At 41.1% G+C, this 19912-nt stretch overlaps 1 protein-coding gene across 13 annotated transcripts in view; it reads right to left on the reverse strand.

Moving 5' to 3' along the window:
* The window catches only part of LOC310709369 (membrane cofactor protein-like), a 55870-nt gene that overhangs the window by 32853 nt on the left and 3105 nt on the right, over positions 1-19912 (reverse strand). For 9 of the 13 annotated variants that reach the window (XM_083508912.1, XM_083508908.1, XM_083508914.1 and 6 more), the window contains exons 2-7: positions 14806-14994; positions 13388-13576; positions 12119-12218; positions 10870-10955; positions 10409-10450; positions 10169-10213 (exon numbers count right to left, since the gene is read on the reverse strand). In XM_083508912.1, the coding sequence (XP_083365038.1) occupies positions 10169-10213; positions 10409-10450; positions 10870-10955; positions 12119-12218; positions 13388-13576; positions 14806-14994 (651 nt within the window). The remainder of the gene's footprint in view (positions 1-10168; positions 10214-10408; positions 10451-10869; positions 10956-12118; positions 12219-13387; positions 13577-14805; positions 14995-19912) is intronic. The other 4 variants (XM_083508909.1, XM_083508918.1, XM_083508913.1 and 1 more) reach the window with 1 other exon arrangement.

Below are 19912 nucleotides of genomic sequence, written 5' to 3' on the forward strand. Positions count from 1 at the left end.
TCTGAAGAATCAGCCCAGGCCATACCCTCTCCAAAGCTAATGCTTCCTCCCCAGCTCTGCTCTGCGCAATCTGATAGTGCTTTTGCCTGGCTGGAACGTGTTCTTGAACTGTGATAATGCCTCTTGTTTGCCTGGATGGAGAGCAGAGAGATGTCCTCTAACTTTTGCGTGGCCGGAAAGTACCCTATTGTAAAATGTTAGAGGTGCCTCGCAAGATGAAATTAATTCGTTCCGCAAGTTTTTTCGTCTAGCGAATTTTTCGTCTTGCGAAGCACGGTGTCAGGAAAGTTTTGGGAAAGCTTCAAAAATCACCAAAGTCTTCAAAAACCTCAAAAAAGGCTTCCACACCGCGTTCTATGAGTTGCTCCTCGAAGTCAAGTCGCAACTGTATTAACGGTGTTAAGAAAAAGGAAACAAACTTGCAAGACGTTTTCGTCTTGTGAAGCAAGCCCATAGGGAAATTCGTCTTGCGAAGCAGCTCAAAAAACGCAAAACCCTTTCGTCTAACGAGTTTTTCGTCTTGCGAGGCATTCGTCTTGCGGGGCACCACTGTACATCAGCTGCTCCATCTCCTTTCCCTCTTGTCCCACCCACCATTGGCATGTAGCAATTAGTCAGGGCTGAGGCCAATGGTTATTATATTTACCTTTTTGCGTTGTTGCCTCCTGAATTGGGAAAAGGAATATCTTGGGAATAATTGGGAAAAGGAATATCTTTTCATACCTCCATATCTTGGAGGTATGAAAAAAAGAGGGTTCAGGTTATTCCACCAAGCGGGCTACAGTGGTACCTCTGGTTATGTACTTAATTCATTCCAGAGGTCCGTTCTTAACCTGAAACTGTTCTTAACCTGAAGCACCACTTTAGCTAATGGGGCCTCCCACTGCCGCTGCTGCGCGATTTCTGTTCTCATCCTGAAGCAAAGTTCTTAACCCGAGGTACTATTTCTGGGTTAGTGGAGTCTGTAACCTAAAGCATATGTAACCTGAAGCGTATGTAACCCGAGGTACCACTGTATTCCACTATGACAAAGCCTTCCATAAGAGGGCCTCCAGCAATCCCCATGCCATGTGGAATCTGCGTAACAGTGTTTTCTGGTTCAAGCTGGTGGACCCCATATCAGGGAGAGGTCAGAGGGCCTTTAAACAAACAAGCCCTGCTTCCAAGCGGGACCCCTTACGCCATGTTTGCTGAAAGTCTAATCAAGAGGTCTGCCAAAGACCTCAATGTAAGGTCATGCACACGTGTGAACTTTGCTTCGCTCTCCACTCTCAACCCACTTGCACCTGTACTCATGCCCCCCACAGCTTCTTTTGAGGACCCTGGGGCTATGGACCAAGGAAGGATACTGGCACCCTGCCCCTTCCACTGGTGTGGGAGAGAGGGAGTAATCACCCACCCAAGCCTCAGGTCCTATGCTCCCTTGACCTCTCTCCAGTACACCCTGCTGCCTTGCACTTGCTTCTGTATTTGTTCCCAGACTGCCAAATGGTGGGTTACCTTTGAGAGGGCTTTACCAAGGGTCTTCACATACCAGCCATAGGTGAGTGCAGGTATTGGAAGTGTCAAGCCAGAAAGTGGTTCAAGAGCTACCCAAAATTGCCACAGCAAAAATAAACAAGGAGCCAGTGGCCAACTGGATTGTGGGCCCCTTCTCTCAACCAGACCTTCAGGTGTCTTCCTAGCTACGGTGCCCAAGAAGGTACCAGGGGAATTCAGGTTAATACACAACCAAGGTTAATACACCACGAGGTTCTGGCAAAAGAAGTGGACTATAGGATAACTGGACCACAAAAGAAGCCCACTGAACAAGAATCATTCAGAACAAGTGATATGTTAAGCCTAGATCCCTTTAAAAGCTTCTTAGGCCAACAGGGATACCTGGATGCATGTTCCAGGTGTACATCACTCCCAGGCCCTGGCTATGCCTATTTGGCCAGAACCAGGTCAGATGCCTAGCAACTTTATTGTAAACAAAACTGTGACCAGCAGGTTTGCCAATTCTTGCGTTAAGACAATGGCTGAGCTTTTATATACTCTGATGCACAGAGGAAATCTGTAACCTCTGTGCCTCCACCCTCTTCTTCTCCAACCAACCTAAGCGAGGACGACTAATTTTGCACCACAGCTGGGGTATGTGGAAGAAGACTGGTGGAGGTACAGCAGCTTCAGCATTACCCAAAGTCCAGTGTATTAAAAAAGTTTCTCATCTTGGGCAAACGCTTAGCAACTCTGGCCATTTAATATACCCATAAAATTGATCCAACATTTAAGTTAAATATAAGTCAAATATAGATAAGCTAAATATAGATTCAAAGTGCAAAACGATTCACATGCACTCAAAAGTAAGTACAGTGGGCTTTACTTCCAGGTAAAATGGGTATAAGATTGCAGCCTAATGGGTTTTCATTACAACACCATTAAATAGGATGCAGTTTATACTGAATCATTTTCATTGCTTAATCCTGGCACCACAGGGGCAGCAACCACCACCTTGTATATATAATTTGATTTGTTGAGAACTAGTGTCAACCTATATCAAAGACTATCCCAATAAAAATTCTCACTGGAAGAAAATTGCTTATAAACTCTATTAATGAGATATAATGTTCAATTGTTTCCTTTCTTAAGGCAGCAGAAAACAGAGCCAAACATTATAAGCACTTTTCCAGGAACACAATTTTAAAATACATTTAAGTAATCAGGGGTATGATCAGAGGAGATATAGATATTTAGGTGGTCTTGGTTTGCTTCTCTTCCCAAAAAATCGACTGTAAGCATTACATTGGATACCTACTGTTAGTTCTTAAATTACTGCAATAATGTAATGAGTGAGCTTTTGAATTACTCAGAACTCTTCTTCAAGGTGGATATTCAGTAATGTCAACCAGCCAAAGATCGAGAAGAGAAAAGAAAAAATATGTTTCATGACATATGCCCATGACACACATTTTCCCTTTTCTTGTCTTTAATGAACATTTAAGCCTGAAGACAGAGTTCTAGTGAACCCAAATGCTTATTTCCTAATTTGTGATGTTTTAGCTGTTCCTTATGGTAGATGGGCAAAAAAATAGAAATAAATCTTAGATGCCAAAAAATAGGATGGGTTCTTTATTTATACAGTACATCCAATTAGATTCTGTCCAAGACAATAAAAGACTTGACTCTCTATGCAAATCTAAGTCAAAGTTATGTAACATTTAATACTGTAAGTAGGCCTTATCAAACATGCCTTCAAAGTTCAGGGAAATGTTTTTCTAGCTAGGGAATATCTACATTTGCATGCAAAACCAGCTGATACAGGGGTAATCTGTTGCTTTTCTCATTTCTCCTCAACTCAACAGCTCCCTACTGTAGTGCAGTCTAAGAAGAGAAAACATAATATGATCCACAAATTGTATGAAGAAAAAGGAAAAATGAAGATTAATCTTAAGTTTTTACTTCCAGTGTTATGCTTGCTGGTTTATTAGTGGTGTACAGATGCAAGATGCAGGATGCAAGATGCAGGATGCAAGATATAGAATCAATCTAGAGTGAAAACATTATGAGGACAAGTATGAATGATTTCGGATTGAAAAAAACATATTTTTTTTGCTACAAACAGGAGATTGTGTATGCAACCTTGTTCTTTTAAAGTATTCTGTAAATAAATATATAACCTGCAACTATAGAAATTTTTTATATCACCAAAGAAACAGGTTTAATGTAAACAGGCTCGTGCGAAAAATGTGTTATTTATGTGGCAACAAGTTTTCTTTTCTTTTCGCTGAAACAGGCTGCACCAACGGAAACATTAAGTTCCTCATATTTAAAAAGCAGTACAATTAGAGAACATAAAAGATAGCATGTGCCCTCTATAGGAGGAAACCGGGATTTATTCATTCAACAATGGTCATATCTAACACACTTAGGTAACTTTGTGCTTCTAGTGGTTGGCAAAAAAAAATGCTAGCTAGAACACATTTCCCTCCATTTAGCCTGGATTACCCCTTCCAGGAAAAAAAGGATTACTTTTTTTAGTACAGTAACCCATTTGTGCTATCTCACGACCAGTTTTACAATATTAGGTAAGGTAAAAGGTAAAGGACCCCTGGATGGTTAAGTTCAGTCAAAGGTGACTATGGGGTTGTGGCGCTCATCTCACTTTCAGGCCAAGGGAGCTGCCTTTGTCCACAGACAGCTTTCTGGGTCATGTGACCAGCATGACTAAACTGCTTCTGGCACAACGGAACACCATGACGGAAACCAGAGTACATGGAAACGCCATTTACCTTCCTGTCACAGTGGTACCTATTTATCTACTTGCACTGGCATGCTTTCAAACTGCTAGGTTGGCAGGAGCTGGGACAGAACAATGGGAGCTCATTCCGTTGCGGGGATTTGAACTGCCGACCTTCCAATCGGCAAGCCTTATCTGGAAGCACCCTAAATCAGTTGTGAAGTCTGTATATCAAGTTATAAATATCTGGGAACAACTTTTTACATAACTATTAAGAGGCACTGGTTTCAATTTTGTCCCAATCTTTTAAAAATATACTTTTATTGTGCTTTCTTATATATTTTTTAGTTTCTTTTAAATGAAATAAACTCAGCTGAATGAAATCAAATATTTGTTCTTTTAAGATATGTGGACTATTAATGAACTTGACTTGATTTATTCTATGAATGTCTTCTCCAGGAGGCTTGAAATGTTATCAAACGAAAACTCGCCATGCAAGAAAATGTGTGTAAAAAATTTATGCTCTTCAAGCTTCTTTGCTCAGCCACCCATCCCTCATATGTTAAGCAATCATATCTCTTTGTGAAAATCTGCATGAGAATCAGCCAGCTTGCCCAGTATAAAGGCAGCATAGATATACTGTACTGTAATCCCCATAACTATTTTGGGAAGGGTAGAGGTGCAGGAGCATGAATGATTCCAGAGTCAGGAGAACAAAGAGAATCCCTTCTCCCTCGCAAAGTCACAACTGCTACTTAATTTAATTTTCAACATTAAAATGACCTTAAAAATAATACCTTTTGATGCTAAAGTCAGCTGTGCTGTTTCCTATTTCTGCAGACCATATTTCATAAGACTGCATGGTTTAAAGTTCCTTGATTCAAGTGGCTGAACAAGCAAAAGAAAGAGGCAGGCATATAAAGAAGAAGAATGACTAAGAGCACAACACTATACATGCTTACTCAGAAGAAAGTTTCACAATCGGCAGTGGTCCTTACTCCCTAAATAAGGTGTTTAGATTGCAGCCTAACCTTTTATTTGCCAGGTTTCAAATACGTACCTCTCTGCTGTGTTGTGTAAACACTATTTTTTGCAGAGGATGAGTTATTCTCATCTCTAGGTCAGGGAATGTATTCCAATGTATCCCGTACAGTATGTTGGATTTAAGAATACTATTACAATGAGTGGCTACAAGCTGTTCTCCACCCCTGCTTTCTACATGCTTGTAAGAAGAAGAAGAAACCCTAAAGCATCTACAAATGCATAAGAACAGATAAAAAAAAAAGTATGATTGCAACTCCCAGGCATTTGGCATGTGTGATTTCAGCTTTACGTGGTTGAAGGACGGCCAGTTGAAATAAAACAAATCAAATGCATGAAAGGCAGAGATTAAAAGCTCCTTTTAAGTTTTCCTGGTGTGGAAAGAGCTTTTAAGCTCTCAGACTTGCTTACTGGGCTCCGGGAGAGTCTTGTGAGTTCTTGTGAAAACTCAGATGGCCCCACAAGATTTCACAAAGCATCCCAGAGCCTGGTAAGCAAGGCAAAGAGCTTGGACCACTTGCTGCATCAGGTCTAGAAACAGTAAGGATGCTCAGAAGAAGGGGGGAGTCAAGTTTTGTTTTGTTGTACACACCATCCCTCCCCAGATGTGACCCTGACACAAGACATGACTGAACAAAGGTGCTACAGAGAAGAAACTGGCAATGGGTTGGACATGAATAGTGTGCTAAACAAGAATTTACGACCAGCTTACCTTCTTCTATTTTCAAAAACTTTCTTTAGGAAAAAAATACCAACAGCAAGAAGAAATGCCACAACCAGAAGTGCTGAGAGATGGGGGAGAAAAGAAGGTGATGGAAACTATAAATGAAGTATTACCACAATGCAAGTGCTATATAGCACTAATTTAATTAGCAGCACTAATCTCAGGCAGCAAATTGGGGAGGAGGAGCATGCAAGCCTGGTCTCACTGCAGCTTGTCCTTGTAATGCTAAACCATGGTTTAATAGTACATACAAAATTAAAGGTAAAGGTAAAGGGACCCCTGACCATTAGGTCCAGTCGCAGATGACTCTGGGGTTGCGGTGCTCATCTCGCTTTACTGGCTGAGGAAGCCGGCGTACAGCTTCCGGGTCATGAACCAGAGCAGTGCACGGAAATGCCATTTACCTTCCCGCCAGAGCAGTACCTATTTATCTACTTGCACTTTGATGTGCTTTCAAACTGCTAGGTTGGCAGGAGCAGGGACCAAGCAACGGGAGCTCACCCCGTCGTGGGGATTCGAACTGCCAACCTTTTGATCAGCAAGCCTTAGGTTCTGTGGTTTAACCCACAGCGCCACCCACATCCCATACAAACTTATCCTCTGTTAAAAAGGTGGGGACAAACCTAGAATGCCCAGTCCCTAATCTAAATAGAAAACAATAATATTGAAAAGGAAAATAACCAGAATATTATCATTACTAAGTGGCAAAGTTTACACTTTGCTTTCAATTCAAGCCCCTACAGAGATGAAAGCATTTGTGTGTATGCATTCACTATATAGATCCACAGATTTTCACTACAAATGTAAATTGTTCACTGTGATATTATGAAAAGTCTGAGATTCTATATCGGGATAGTCAAGGTGATGCCCTCCAGATCTTATTGGACTCTGGCTTCCATCAACCCCAGCCACCATTGCCAATGGTAAGGGATGACTGAAGCTGCAGCTCATCAGCATTTTGAGGGAACCATGGCCTTGCAGGGGTGCCAACTTGAATAATATATTGTGGGGGCCCAGGTAAGCCCTGCCCTGCATAACTGATCACATGATGCAGTGCGCACACACACCATTTGAATGGGAGTTTACATCAACTTTGCAGGGGCCTGAACCCATCAAATATTTTATTGTGGGGGCCAAAACTCCCATGGCCCCTAGCAGTTGGGTTCTATGCTGCCTTGGTCTTACTCTACATTCTTGAGTGACTACATTCAGATGCCATTTCACTATGGCGCAATAGCCACATAATTTGGGAGAGGGAGGGAGTAGCCACATAATTTATTGGCGGTGGCTACCATACGACTCCTTGTTATGGATTTTCCTCTTATGAAACAGTGTGTTCATACTGCGCTATTCAGTAATGTTTCACTTTCTCACACTAGTGGGAAAAGAAAATCAGAGGAACACATAATAACTTACAGTACTATTTGTAAAGTATTTCAATCATAGTTAAAGAAATGCCTGATTAGAGTCAAACAAATGCATAATAAGATAACTTACAAATATAAAGTAGAGTTCGAAGTTGTGGTCCTTAAAATAAAATAAAATAAAAAAGAAATGTTTTTCAAAGGCTATGGGTAATGCAGGGACATGTTACTTAAGGAGATATCATTCGTTATAGGACCAAATCTGCTATAAGCTGATCCTGACTTACTGATTCAAAGCAGTAGACATGGGCAGTGTCACTTTAGAGAGAATACACACACATATAATATAGATCTTATATACAAGATCTTATATACATATACACACATACACGCTCTCTCTCTCTCTCTTGGTTGCCGCCTCTGCTCACTCAAACCCTTTGCCAACCCCACTTCCCCCACACCTGACCAACCCCCTTGCTTATACCCTCATAGTGTGCCCGTCCCTCACTCTAAGCCCCACCCCCTTTTAAAAGAGGCGCTTCAGAGAACCATTTGGCAAACCAGTATCTGACATGCCTCCCTTCTCCAGTAAACCTCACTGCAGGCGGGTTTAATTGGGGAGGGCACTCCAGAGAGAGGTTTGTCTAACCTTCTCCTCCTCCTTTTGGCGTAAGCAACACCATGATGACAGTGTTCCATTTTTATGTATATAGTAATATATACACACACAAGCACACACACACACACACACAGAGAGAGAGAGAGAGAGAGAGAGAGAGAGAGAGAGAGATTGTTACTGGGGAGAACAAGGATTGCAGGAGTTTGTCAAAGGATCTGGTGTCTGCACATGGAGAAGCCCAATTTAATCCGCATTCCAGACTAAGGAGCATCTATTACCATTGATCTCTCTTTAAAACCACTCTCTGTAGTGCCTCAATAGATTGTCCTTCCAAAAGCATGTTAATATATTTAATGATGTGCCAGTTGCGTTCTCTGGTGTAGTACACACACACACACACACACACACACACACAAATGCAAACACAGAAAACAAGTGTATCAAAGTGCTTGGTAACACAGCCTTACTACAAAGTACGATAAGCTGGAAATGAAATTAGTATGCAGCTACAGCCTCTGAACAATACGATCACAGGTATAAAGCTTGTATTTGAAACCACTTTCACTGATATGTCAATGTAAAGGAAACAATGTAAAAGAACCCCCAAAATCAATGCACATTATTGCTTCTGTCATTGGAACACAGTGCAAGGGCAGCCAACCAATCACATTGGAACCAAATAACATGTAGACAAAACCTCAGATTTTGAAAACTTATGAGGCATTGAGCATGGATATTCTCTAACACTACATCCAAACACCAGGTGCAGTTCCCCAATCATTATACATAGCACTACACATTGAATACACCAGTGAACTACACATCAAAACCTTAATCTATGTTCAGTAGTCTAGTTAATTCATCTCAAGAACTTCACTCTAGTAGATTCAAAGATGTGTGGAAGAATTTTAGCAAAGAGGGTAGCAAATGGGAAACATGAATAAATACTCCTAATAATATACAAGTCACAAAAGCAACTAAAATACTAGGATTTCAAATTATTTCCCTAGCACCTTGACTCCAAAGCCTTCATTTTGCTCCAGAAGGTATACTAAGCAGAGAGTTAGTCACCAAGACAAAGTTGTGGTGTACACTTGGCCTTCATTAGGCTGGAAGAGTAGCTCCACACTTTATTCAGCAGACCTGGGATCTTGAGAATATGCACATGCACTACTTTCCACTTGGTTCCTAATATAGTCAAATCACCCAAAGCCCTATTATTTTGCAATGCTGAACCCTGAGGAGAAAAAGCACCATGCATGAAGCCATATGCCACCCACTGGCAAATGCATTAGCACCCAAATGAAATCTCTCTTGCACCCTACATACCTTTACATTCATCACCAACGGTGGGAAAAGGTAATCTCGCTAGCTGTGTAAATACTCTTCCACTCCTTTTAAAAAAATTAAAAAAGGAAAAGAAAAGCCCTCGTTGCATAATCAAGCTCTTAAGAGGAATCCAAAAGTAAAACTCAGCCTTCTACTTTATTTAATTTATATTCCACCATTCACCCAAGGGTCCCAGGGCTGCACGCAATAGACATTAAATAGACAGGTTAATAAAAACCGAAAACAGAATAAATCAAACAATATCACATGATTATTAACAACTAGCAGCCTCATGCCCAGCATCGCACAGAAATTCTAAGAAACGTAGACACCGCTGTTGCAGCAAGATCAAATGCAGAAGAAGCTTCCCATCCTTCTCACACTGCAGCACAAAGGCATGAGATTTTTTTCACCCTTCTCCCCTCACTCTGGATGCTTTGAGTACTTGGGTTGTGTAAAATGTAGTAGTTTCTAATGTGGCTATAGCTGTAAAGTGTTTTTGTTGGGGGTGGACGCCAATGCTGCAAGGGACCCTAGGTACACCTCTGTATAAAGGCTTAGCCTATGCTTGAACCCTCATTACAGCTTCTTTTTTGTTTCTGAGCAACAAGCCACATATTGAGCTGGTTTGCAGGGCGCACTATGCTAAATCTGATAGATAGGTAGACAGACAGACAGATCAGATGCCAACACTACGGACACGGTAAAAATCAAAGTTCTCCAAGGAGTTAACAGGTATTCAAATAATTACATTGCAGGACAAGACAGAAAGAAAAGAACATTCTGAAATCCTAATAAAAGCTCTGAATTAACCACTAGTACCACAAGCGATTACAATGCTAGCTATTGAAATGAAAAAAAAGTTTTCCAACCTGTATTCTTTGTAGCACTGCCTCCTGATGGTGGCACAGCTTGCCCTGTATAAGAGGCACATGCAGATGGATTTAAAGCTTTTGCTTTAAATGGTAATAATCAAAACTCTCAAATGAATTAACAGCTTTTAGAACAAACTGCAGAAAAAGCAAAAATAACAACATAATCCCAATAAAACCTAATTAAAAAAATCTGTGTTGACCACACAAGCTATTGCAATTAAATAATTTGTTTCTAACCTGTTGTGTTTGTACCATCTTCTGTGGGTTTCTCAATTAGCCCTGTATAAGAGGCACATACAGGCATATTTAGTTCTCGCTCTTATAAAACATTACATTTTAAAGCTTTTGCTACTCCTTAATCTAGTTTAACGGGGGGCTGTCAGTTTCTATGGCCTATGACATGAGTGATGCAATTAAAACTCTCTGTGGTTATCAAGCATATACAGACGCATGCCATATACATAAACAACAGCTCTGTACCAGAGAAGATGAGCATGCCAGCTAGAAGGGTTTCCCTCTGCAATACTTCCTGGCATCCTCATATTCTTACTGCAGATATGAAAGTCTATTGGCATTTTTTTCTATGAAGAATAATGGCTTTTCCTTGGCTCCCCTTGGAGACTTTAGTTGCTGTTAGGTGGCACAATATAAGGTGGTCAGTTCTAATTAATCTGGTATCTGTCACAAGAGAATCTTACGTTGACATTCTGGAGGCTTCTGGCTCCATTCAACATGATCATTCTTCCACTGACACTGAGTAGTAGGTGATCCATTTAATGTGTACCTAAATAAAAGGAAAAGTACAAGGCGCACCTTTATACATAATTCTTCAGCGGTTCCTTTAATAACTCTTAATTTTGAAGCATGCACTTTACCGATATCAAGCAAAATTAGAAGTTAGCTGTGCATCCTAACAGAGAGGTTTTTATTGTCTCTGCATTGCAGTTTAAATGTTTTTTCCCTATTATTCCCCATAAATGAAGGTTCTATCATCTTTGTTTATAAACGTTATTGTGAGCTACAGTTCCCAGAGTTCCCTAAGGAAGAGGAATTGATTATTAAACCACTCTGAGAATTGTAGCTCTTTGAAAGGGGTCTCCTAATAATGCTCAGAATCCTTAACAAACCATGGTTTCCTGGACTTACACTGCTTTAGATGGACAGTGCAAATGGGCCCATGCATGGTTCATCATAGAATTCCTTATCACAGAGCAAGTGCTTCTGATATCCTGCTTCCCTCTGCTACCCTCTGTATCATCAGGCAATGCTCTGCCACTCCTGGACAGTTACGAGACCTATTAAAGTTGGCTGAAGGTCTCCCAAAACCTGATGCTGTCATACAGTAAATCTTATACAATTTAGCATTAATCATCTGATAATAAATTTGCAAAATAAACCCAACACAAGAATAAGGAAGGCCAAGAACCCTTAACTCTGTTAGATTAACAAACAGTTTCTCTTTGGTCTATCTCAAACTCTAGGTGCTTAAATTCTTCAGAATAGCAACTTTTAAAAAAGTGGGTAGAGAAGAGCATTACTTTCCACTTGAAGAATGTAGCATATTCAACACTTGTGGAATGTATTTTATTGCATTCTTCCTGCGAGGTCCTTTGTGAAATAGTTGACAAGGAAGTTCAGAGCTGGTTTATTTTGCAATGCACCACATTTGGTTTGCTTATTCCAGTTTACTGAGGAAAAACTTCGTCCTATCAGAATAAATAGGAACGTATCATACTTACTACCATAACATTTATGGGAGAGAGCTATGCTTAGCTTCTCTGAAGTTTATTTTAAGAAAGTACTATTGGCATGATTGCCTCAACTCTTAGGTTACTGGTTGTTGGTTTTTTTTTAAAAAAGGTAAACTATAGATTTGTTCTCCAGAATTCACCCATTAAATTTTATGTATTAATTAAGACTTGCTAACAGAGCCAAGTCAACACGCACCCATCTTCACATGTGAAATTTACTTTTGCCAAATACAGGAGATTAGTTAGAATAACAGCATCACCATGTTCTGGTTTTCCTGGATCACCACATGATTTTCCTACAGAAAGGTGAGAATTAGCATATTAGGATTATATGGATATGGCATTCATTGACAATTTGATTTATCAAATATTCTGCCCCAGGTTCAAAGGGTAACTAAGAAAGCTTATGATCTGCCTATGTTTTCAAGAAGCAGCCCCTTACAGTGTTAGAAAAGTTGCCCTTTAAGTGAGAAGAAATTAACAAGAAAGCTGGTGCAGGGTTTGGAGGTGGGTGACAAAAAATACACGAGGCTTTTAGATATAAAAAGTCCATTGAAATTAATGGCTTTAAGCATGCTCAATTGCTTGACAGATCATGGAATTGCTATTGTTAAAAGGCTGTTGTTGTTCCAACCAAATCAAAAGCAAATTAAATGTATTTCAAGTCTGTGGTTATATCCATACATCACATTAAGACAGTAAACAATGCTTTAGCGGTGCATGAATATCCTGAAGCAAACAGGCTCACACACTCCACCACCACAACAGCTGGCCTGCAGTTTGCAGTGTCTTGTACCAACTATAGGTTATCCTACCTTGCTGAAAGTAACCATAGTCAAGGTTACATTATGGGTCCTTGTTACATAGTATACTGTGGTTAATTGAAAATTACATGTGAAAAAAATCTAGGATCTAGTATACCACAAGCTTAACACGAGTCAGCAGTGTGATGCAGCAGCAAAAAAAGCTAATGGTATTCTTGGCTACATCAACAGAAGTAACAGTCTGACCACACCTGGAGTACTGTGTCTGGGTTCGGGGCACCAACATTTAAGGAAGACATTGACAAGCTGCAATGTTTGCAGAGGAGGGTAGCCAGGATTATCAAGGGTCAGGAAACCACGCCTTATGAGGAATAGTTCAGGGAGTTGGGTATGTTTAGCCTGGAAAAGAGAGACTGAGAGGAGATATGATAGCTGTATTCAAATATCTAAAGGGCTGTCATGCCACACAGAGGATGAAGCAAGCTTATTTTCTCCTGCTCTGAGGGCTAGGAGCTTTCTGCAGCCAATCAGAAGCTTCACTTTGGAAGTTGAACGTTTCAGAAGTTGAACGGACTTCCGGAATGTATTCTATTCAAATTCTGAGGTACGGCAGTACAGTATCATACTCTTCTAAACATATTACAGATGAAAACAAGATTTCAACTGTGTGATCTTGAAGTTAACTGCAACAAGATACTGACCTTTACAAAAAGCTGGGATTTCTGTCCAAGTGTAATTCTCACGACAAGTAATAACAGGAGTTATTTCAGGGATAGTGTCGTAACCTTGGCGGCAGATATAGGCCACAGTGGTGTTGGCAATATAGTAATCCTTCCTTTGCCCTTTCTTTACTTGAGCAAATGCGGACCTTGGTGGGCTCATGCAACTGCCTGGCAACAAAAGCAGACAAAAGAATGGGGAAATATGCTGGGAAGGATTTGACAGAGAAAGAGACTTTTCCTTTTGATTTTTGAACCTTTTGATTGCAATACTGCATTACGTGACAAATGCAGGGAACTGGCACTGTCGGCATTTTGCTGCCAGATAAATACCTTCCTGATTGCTGAGCCATTTGTGGGCTGCTGGTATCACTCTGCCATTTCAACGAGGAGCTGAGAGTCACTCCAAGGAGTTTTAGCTGAATTTTAGGAAAATGTGGTTTTACCTGCCAGTTTTTTTAAAAAAATATATTTTTATTGATTTATTTTTTACATAAAATATAATAATATTCAGCTGCAGTTATTTAAGGCAGTTAGGTCTCAATCTGACAGCCGAACCCCACTCTCTGATTAGGAGGAAGTCAGAGAACAAACTTCAGATGTTCTGAAGAAACCTCCATCCATCATTATCGGGGAAAGCAAACCTCCCGGAAGGCGGATTGCAGAGATCAGCTTGGACACTGCTTAACTGCTTTTTAAAGAGTCCAGGACTGCATATCACATTCCGTTTACCGGTAATTGTTTCATAATGTTAGGCATATCTGCTCCAGCAAAACCTCATGCAGAATATTTTGGAGGGCATACACAGTAAGGGGTTGTATCCAACTAACTTAAGTCCAGGAAATAACCCTAACTTCCTCCCTCCCTGAAAGTGAGGGAGGGTGACAAGAGGAGTCACTTTGGGCCCAATATTGGAGGGGCTCAGTGCTGTGCCACACACCTGTGACATCACAAGCGTGGGGCACGCCTGTGACATCACTTGCACGGGATGTAATGAGCACCTGTGACATTGCAGAGGTGCACAACTGGGAAACGCCCAAGCGCCTAGCCCAGCTCACCAAGCTTGGTGGTGGACCAAGCAAATCTCCTGCCAGCCAGGCTGCGGCATGGCTGAGGCTGGCACGGCCAAAGTGGGAGCCACTACTGCGTCTGCCACAGCAGCAGCCGTCGGTGGCAGAGGCAGGGAAAACGGCGGCAGCAATGCAATTGTAAGACACCCTGAGAACCTGTAGAACAATGGGATATAAAACATTTGCTTAAAATCCATCAATACATGAATTAAACAAGATGTCACCCTTGATTCTAAAACGAATAGTCATTTAAAAAGCCAAAAACAACCCCCTCTTTCCCCCCCATAACAATATGTCAAGGATAGGTACATTTAAAAAATAAACACTTACCCACACAAAACTGTTCTATGTGTGACCACTTTGAATCTGGAAGACATGTTACAACATCTACTTTTCCATAGACATTAAAAAAGTTGCCCAGACACTTGTAAATTACCGTTGAGCCTGGAGGGAAAGATGCGCCCTCAATATTCTTATGAGGGACTCCATTGCGAATGACTGGTGGAGGGCCACAATCACCTATGATATGCAGAAAATATTGCTTTTAAATCAATGCATTGCTGGTATTGTATTCAAAAAATATTACTATGGATTTACCTTGAGAACTGGCAGAAACACACATCATTACCTTGTTCAGTTTCATTCAGCTTTCATGCAGAATGCTGTATTTTGTTTTAGATGTATATTGCAAGGATGATCAAACACTTATAAAACACCTCAAATGCACAAACCTTTTAACAACCAGTATCTCACCCATCCATCTTCCCAAACCTGAGACTGAAAGGGGAAATGAACTAGCATAGAGTCATTGATCCCAAGACTCTCAGCCAATCTAATTCTCTATTTTAGCCTGCAATAGCTGTAAGAATAAAAAAACCAAACAGATCAGGCAAAGCTGACCTTACTATTAGGCAAAGTAAGGTAGCTGCTTCCTGTGGTTTTTATTAGTTCCCACCCTCAATACCTACATTTATTTAGCTTTTTCCAGTCTCCTGAACTGGCAATGAAACTTGCTTGTTTCTGAGTTGGGCAGGATTAGCCGGTTTTCTCATCTGGTCACCTCCCAATATGTCATAGGCAGTAGTGCTGGGAAAGTCCTCTGTTTGAGTGAGCAGGCAGAATGGCAGCCAGCCCAGGACATGCACTTTAGCAAGCATTACATTTGTGCGCATGTTATTCTGCTGCCATACCGACCTACCATAGTTTCCAGATCTGCCAGGGAAACCTTGCTGGCAGTTCCCATGCCTAATAAGCACTGTGGTGCAGGGGCCCATGGTGGGGCGTTCTCTGCTTTACCCTCTCTTCTGAGGTGTGTCTCACCACCACATTGCTTTCATTTTGATGGCAATACAGCTCTTCGCCTATGTCCTTGTGGAGGGGGAAAGTGTGCAAGGGATTTGTGTATTTTGGTTGGTGGTGCTGCTTTTCAGTCTTTGTTTAGGATTTTGTACTGGGTTGTTTTATGATTTTTTGGATTTATGGTGAAGTCTGATTTTGAAGTTTTTGATTTTGAAGAGGCCTTTAGGTGAAGGGTGGATTATAAATACTTTTGATAAATAAATAAAATTGCTGCTGCGTTGTATACAGGTGACCATTCTGTGCGCACTTTCAGCCCTGGGGATGGAATGGGCTTACAGCCTTAAAAGTGTTGGAGGAAAGAACTGCCTATGTATGCCTCTGCCCCTCTAAAGCTACCAACTTCCCTGGGCGCTGTGATGGAACCTGTTGAATATCAGCTGCTAGTCCAGTGAGCTTTTGGGCATGGAATAATGTAGGAAGCTAGCCAGATCTTTGCCTCAGACAGCAAAATGCCATGTCAGCTTGTGGTGAGACAAGAATGACAAACCACCAGCGTGCCCAGGAACCAGCTGTTGGCACAATGCCACACTTAACCCACATTTAAGATGCTTGCAAATTGAACTTTAAAAAAGCTGGGAGGGGGAGGAGAAGAAAAGAAAACAAGAGTTAGCAAAATCGTGTTTCCTGTGCTCACAATATTTACAGAAAAGCCACTGAGCTTTTTAATAAGTAATTTTGTTATTGCAGCTGGGAGAAACGTGGAGACAAGAGCATTACACTAACATATATGATTGCAGCATTACCAGCCAAGCATCACAGGGCTCACCACAAACCTTATTTATCCAACAGTGCTGCTCTGCCTACACAACAGGCTTCCATGTGCACATCAAAATTAACTCTATTTTCCTGTCACCTCCAGCCCCCTGCATGCCCTCAAAATCAGGTCTGTAGGGATAGGAGACCCTCCAGAGCATACTAGGGCATGCCAAAGGCCAGGGATCAGCATTTGGCAAAAGCTGTAAGAATCTAAAAATCGTCTTGCTGGATCAGCTCAGTGAGACATCTAGTGCAGCATCCTATTATCACAGTGGAAATAGCCACTCCTAACCACCAACTGTTTACAAGTGCTGTCAGCTTTGCAGACGCACAAGAGGCCATTGCCAAGGTTACTCATATTGGCCAAACATTTGTATCCAACTAGAACACTGTCTCAGTGCCACTTCTTCCCTACTCTACATGCTCTCTCTCACACAGTATCCAAGCATTAGGCATCTTGGCCAAATTTCAATACACCAAATTAGGCATATCAGAACTTTGTTCTCACAGCTTTTGAAGGAGTATTCTTTAAGGATATAAATCACATGATGATTTCACTAGCGGGCTGTGCTTGAGTATGCATAATTACATATACAGTGGTGCCTCGCAAGACGAAATTAATTCGTTCCGTGAGTTTTTTAAAATCAACAAAGTGTACAGTACATTTTCTAAGACTCTGGGGGACAACTCAAAGAAGGTTCCTCTTCCACTCTTTGCTTCTTGCTGAAGATCCCCCTCCTCAACTGTTCCCCCAGCCACCCACCACACAGAAATTCAAATCCAGAATTTTTTTTAAAAAACAGCAGAGTGGCCCAATGGTCACAGAAAATCATAAAAATGCAGAAAAAACCACACAAGCTTCCAGATTCTTGCAAACCCCTCCTCAACTGTTCCCCCAGCCACCCACCACACAGAAATTCAAATCCAGAATTTTTTTTTAAATACCGCAGCGTGGCCCAATGGTCACAGAAAATCATAAAAATGCAGAAAAAAACACACAAGCTTCCAGATTCTTGCAAACCCCTCCCCAACACCAAGTCCTTGAATTCCAAACACCCCAACCCAAAATCCAAAACCCCCCCAAAAAGTTTTAAAAGTTTAAAAGAAGTTTTGGAAAAGCTTCAAAAATCACCAAAGTCTTCAAAAACCTCAAAAAAGGCTACCACACCGCGTTCTATGAGTTGCTCCTCGAAGTCAAGTCGCAACTGTATTAACGGTGTTAAGAAAAAGGAAACAAGCTTGCAAGACGTTTTCGTTTTTCGTCTTGCGAAGCAAGCCCATAGGGAAATTCGTCTTGCGAAGCAGCTCAAAAAACGGAAAACCCTTTCGTCTAGCGAGTTTTCTGTCTTGCGAGGCATTCGTCTTGCGGGGCACCACTGTACTCTTTCCCCTCAACAGTTGTAAAAGTTCTTCTTCAGCTTGCAATGCTGAATCATTGGAAGGATGTGACTAAACATACAGCAGTAACAGAAATATCTCTAAGTCAACGGGCAGTATCCAATGAAGTCACTCATATTGCGGAACCAGAAGTCCTTCTGCTACCTAACTTCCCCTTTCTCTCTCCCTGCACACCTCCTAAAGTACCGTATTTTTTGCACCATAACACTCACTTTTTTCCTCCTAAAAAGTAAGGGGAAATGTCTGTGCGTGTTATGGAGGGAATGCCTGCGGGTGGAATGCCTACGGATTTTCCTCCTCTAAAAATTATGTGCGTGTTATGGTCGGGTGCGTGTTATAGAGCGAAAAATACGGTAGTTTAGGGTTCTTCCTTTATGGAGCATATTTAGGGAGCATACAGGGAGAGGAAAAGGAGAGGATGTTCCACTACACCGTGCAAACAGAAATGCTTGGGCTAATGGAACTATTTTGTTGGATACTTCCCATAATTTAAACTCACCACCAGCACACAGCACCGGTACTTGAAAAGTCCCTGCAAGTTCTTTGTGGCAGCTGTTGTAGATGCAACTGTTTTTTAAATTTAATTTTATTTATTTCTAATTTTAACAAAGTAATAATAATAAACAAATAAAAATAAAAATGTGATAGTCTGACCCCTTTCCTTTTTAACAGTACAAATTCTACAAATACCTTCCATATCTCATCAGAACCATTTCTCCTGTATATTCCCCACCTTACTTTAATAGCACGTGTTAATTTATCATTAATAGCTATATCCCACACCTCTTTATACCATTCTTCCATTTTATATTCACACAGCACTGGTACTTGAAAAGTCCCTGCAAGTTCTTTGTGGCAGCTGTTGTAGAGGCAACTGCTTTTTCAGCAATTAACTTATCACTGCTTTCTGATAAAAAGCTGATTTCTGGCTGAGCAGTCTCATGCCCATGCTTAGCAAAGCTCAATCCAGATAAGATGGAGTTTGTGGGTGGTTCCCTAGACTGGATGGATGGGGGGAAGCCTCCTCTTGATGGCATTACATTCCCTCCAAACAAGCAGGTAGTAGTTTGGGAGTACTTCTGGATCCATCACTGTTGTGGCCCTGGTGGTGCAGAGTGCCCTCCCCTCCATCAGCTTCAGATGGCGGCCCAGGCCCAACTATACTCTTATTTAGGAAGGGACAGCCTATCTTCTGTTGTCTACGTTAGATCACTGCACATAGGACTGCAATGGAAGGTGATTCAGAAATCATAGTTGGTGCAGAATTCAGTGGTCAGATTGCTCAATAGGGCAAGATGGCTTGAGCACATAACACCAATCCTGGCCTGACTACACTGGTTACCAGTTAAGTTTCCAAGCCCAATTCAAAGTGCTATATAAAGTCTTATGCAGTTCAGGACCCCAATACCTCAAAGACCACCTCTCCCTGTAAAGCACTCTGGACCTGGCTTTCGTCACCTGGAAGATCTGGAGGGTGGCAATGTGAGAATGGACCTTTTCAGTGGTAACTCCCTGTTTGTGGAATGTTCTGGCACCAACATTATATAAAATCATTTTAAAGCAGGCTTTTCCCTTTTAATTATCTTTGGCCTTGAATGGGTGGAATGTTTTAATCCTGCCTTTTAAAAAATAGGATTTTCCTTTAGGGTCTTTATTTTTTCTTTTCTTTTATGCTGGTTTCAATGTATGTGTTTGTATGTACATATACTGAAAGTTGCTTTGAATTACCTTGGTAAAAAAAAGATGAATAATTTTAAATAATAATAATAATTCACTGTCTTTTTTAACAGAATGGTACAGAGCACACTTAAAAACTGTGCTAAGCTAACTGCCCCAGAACCATGTACTCCCTCAAACTGGATTATATTAAAATAACCTCTGAACATCACCTCACATAGGCCCTGTTCCAAAAGAGCTGCATTGA

The sequence above is a fragment of the Podarcis liolepis genome, assembly GCF_965112155.1.
Source record: "Podarcis liolepis genome assembly, chromosome: 6".
NCBI lineage: Eukaryota > Metazoa > Chordata > Lepidosauria > Squamata > Lacertidae > Podarcis > Podarcis liolepis.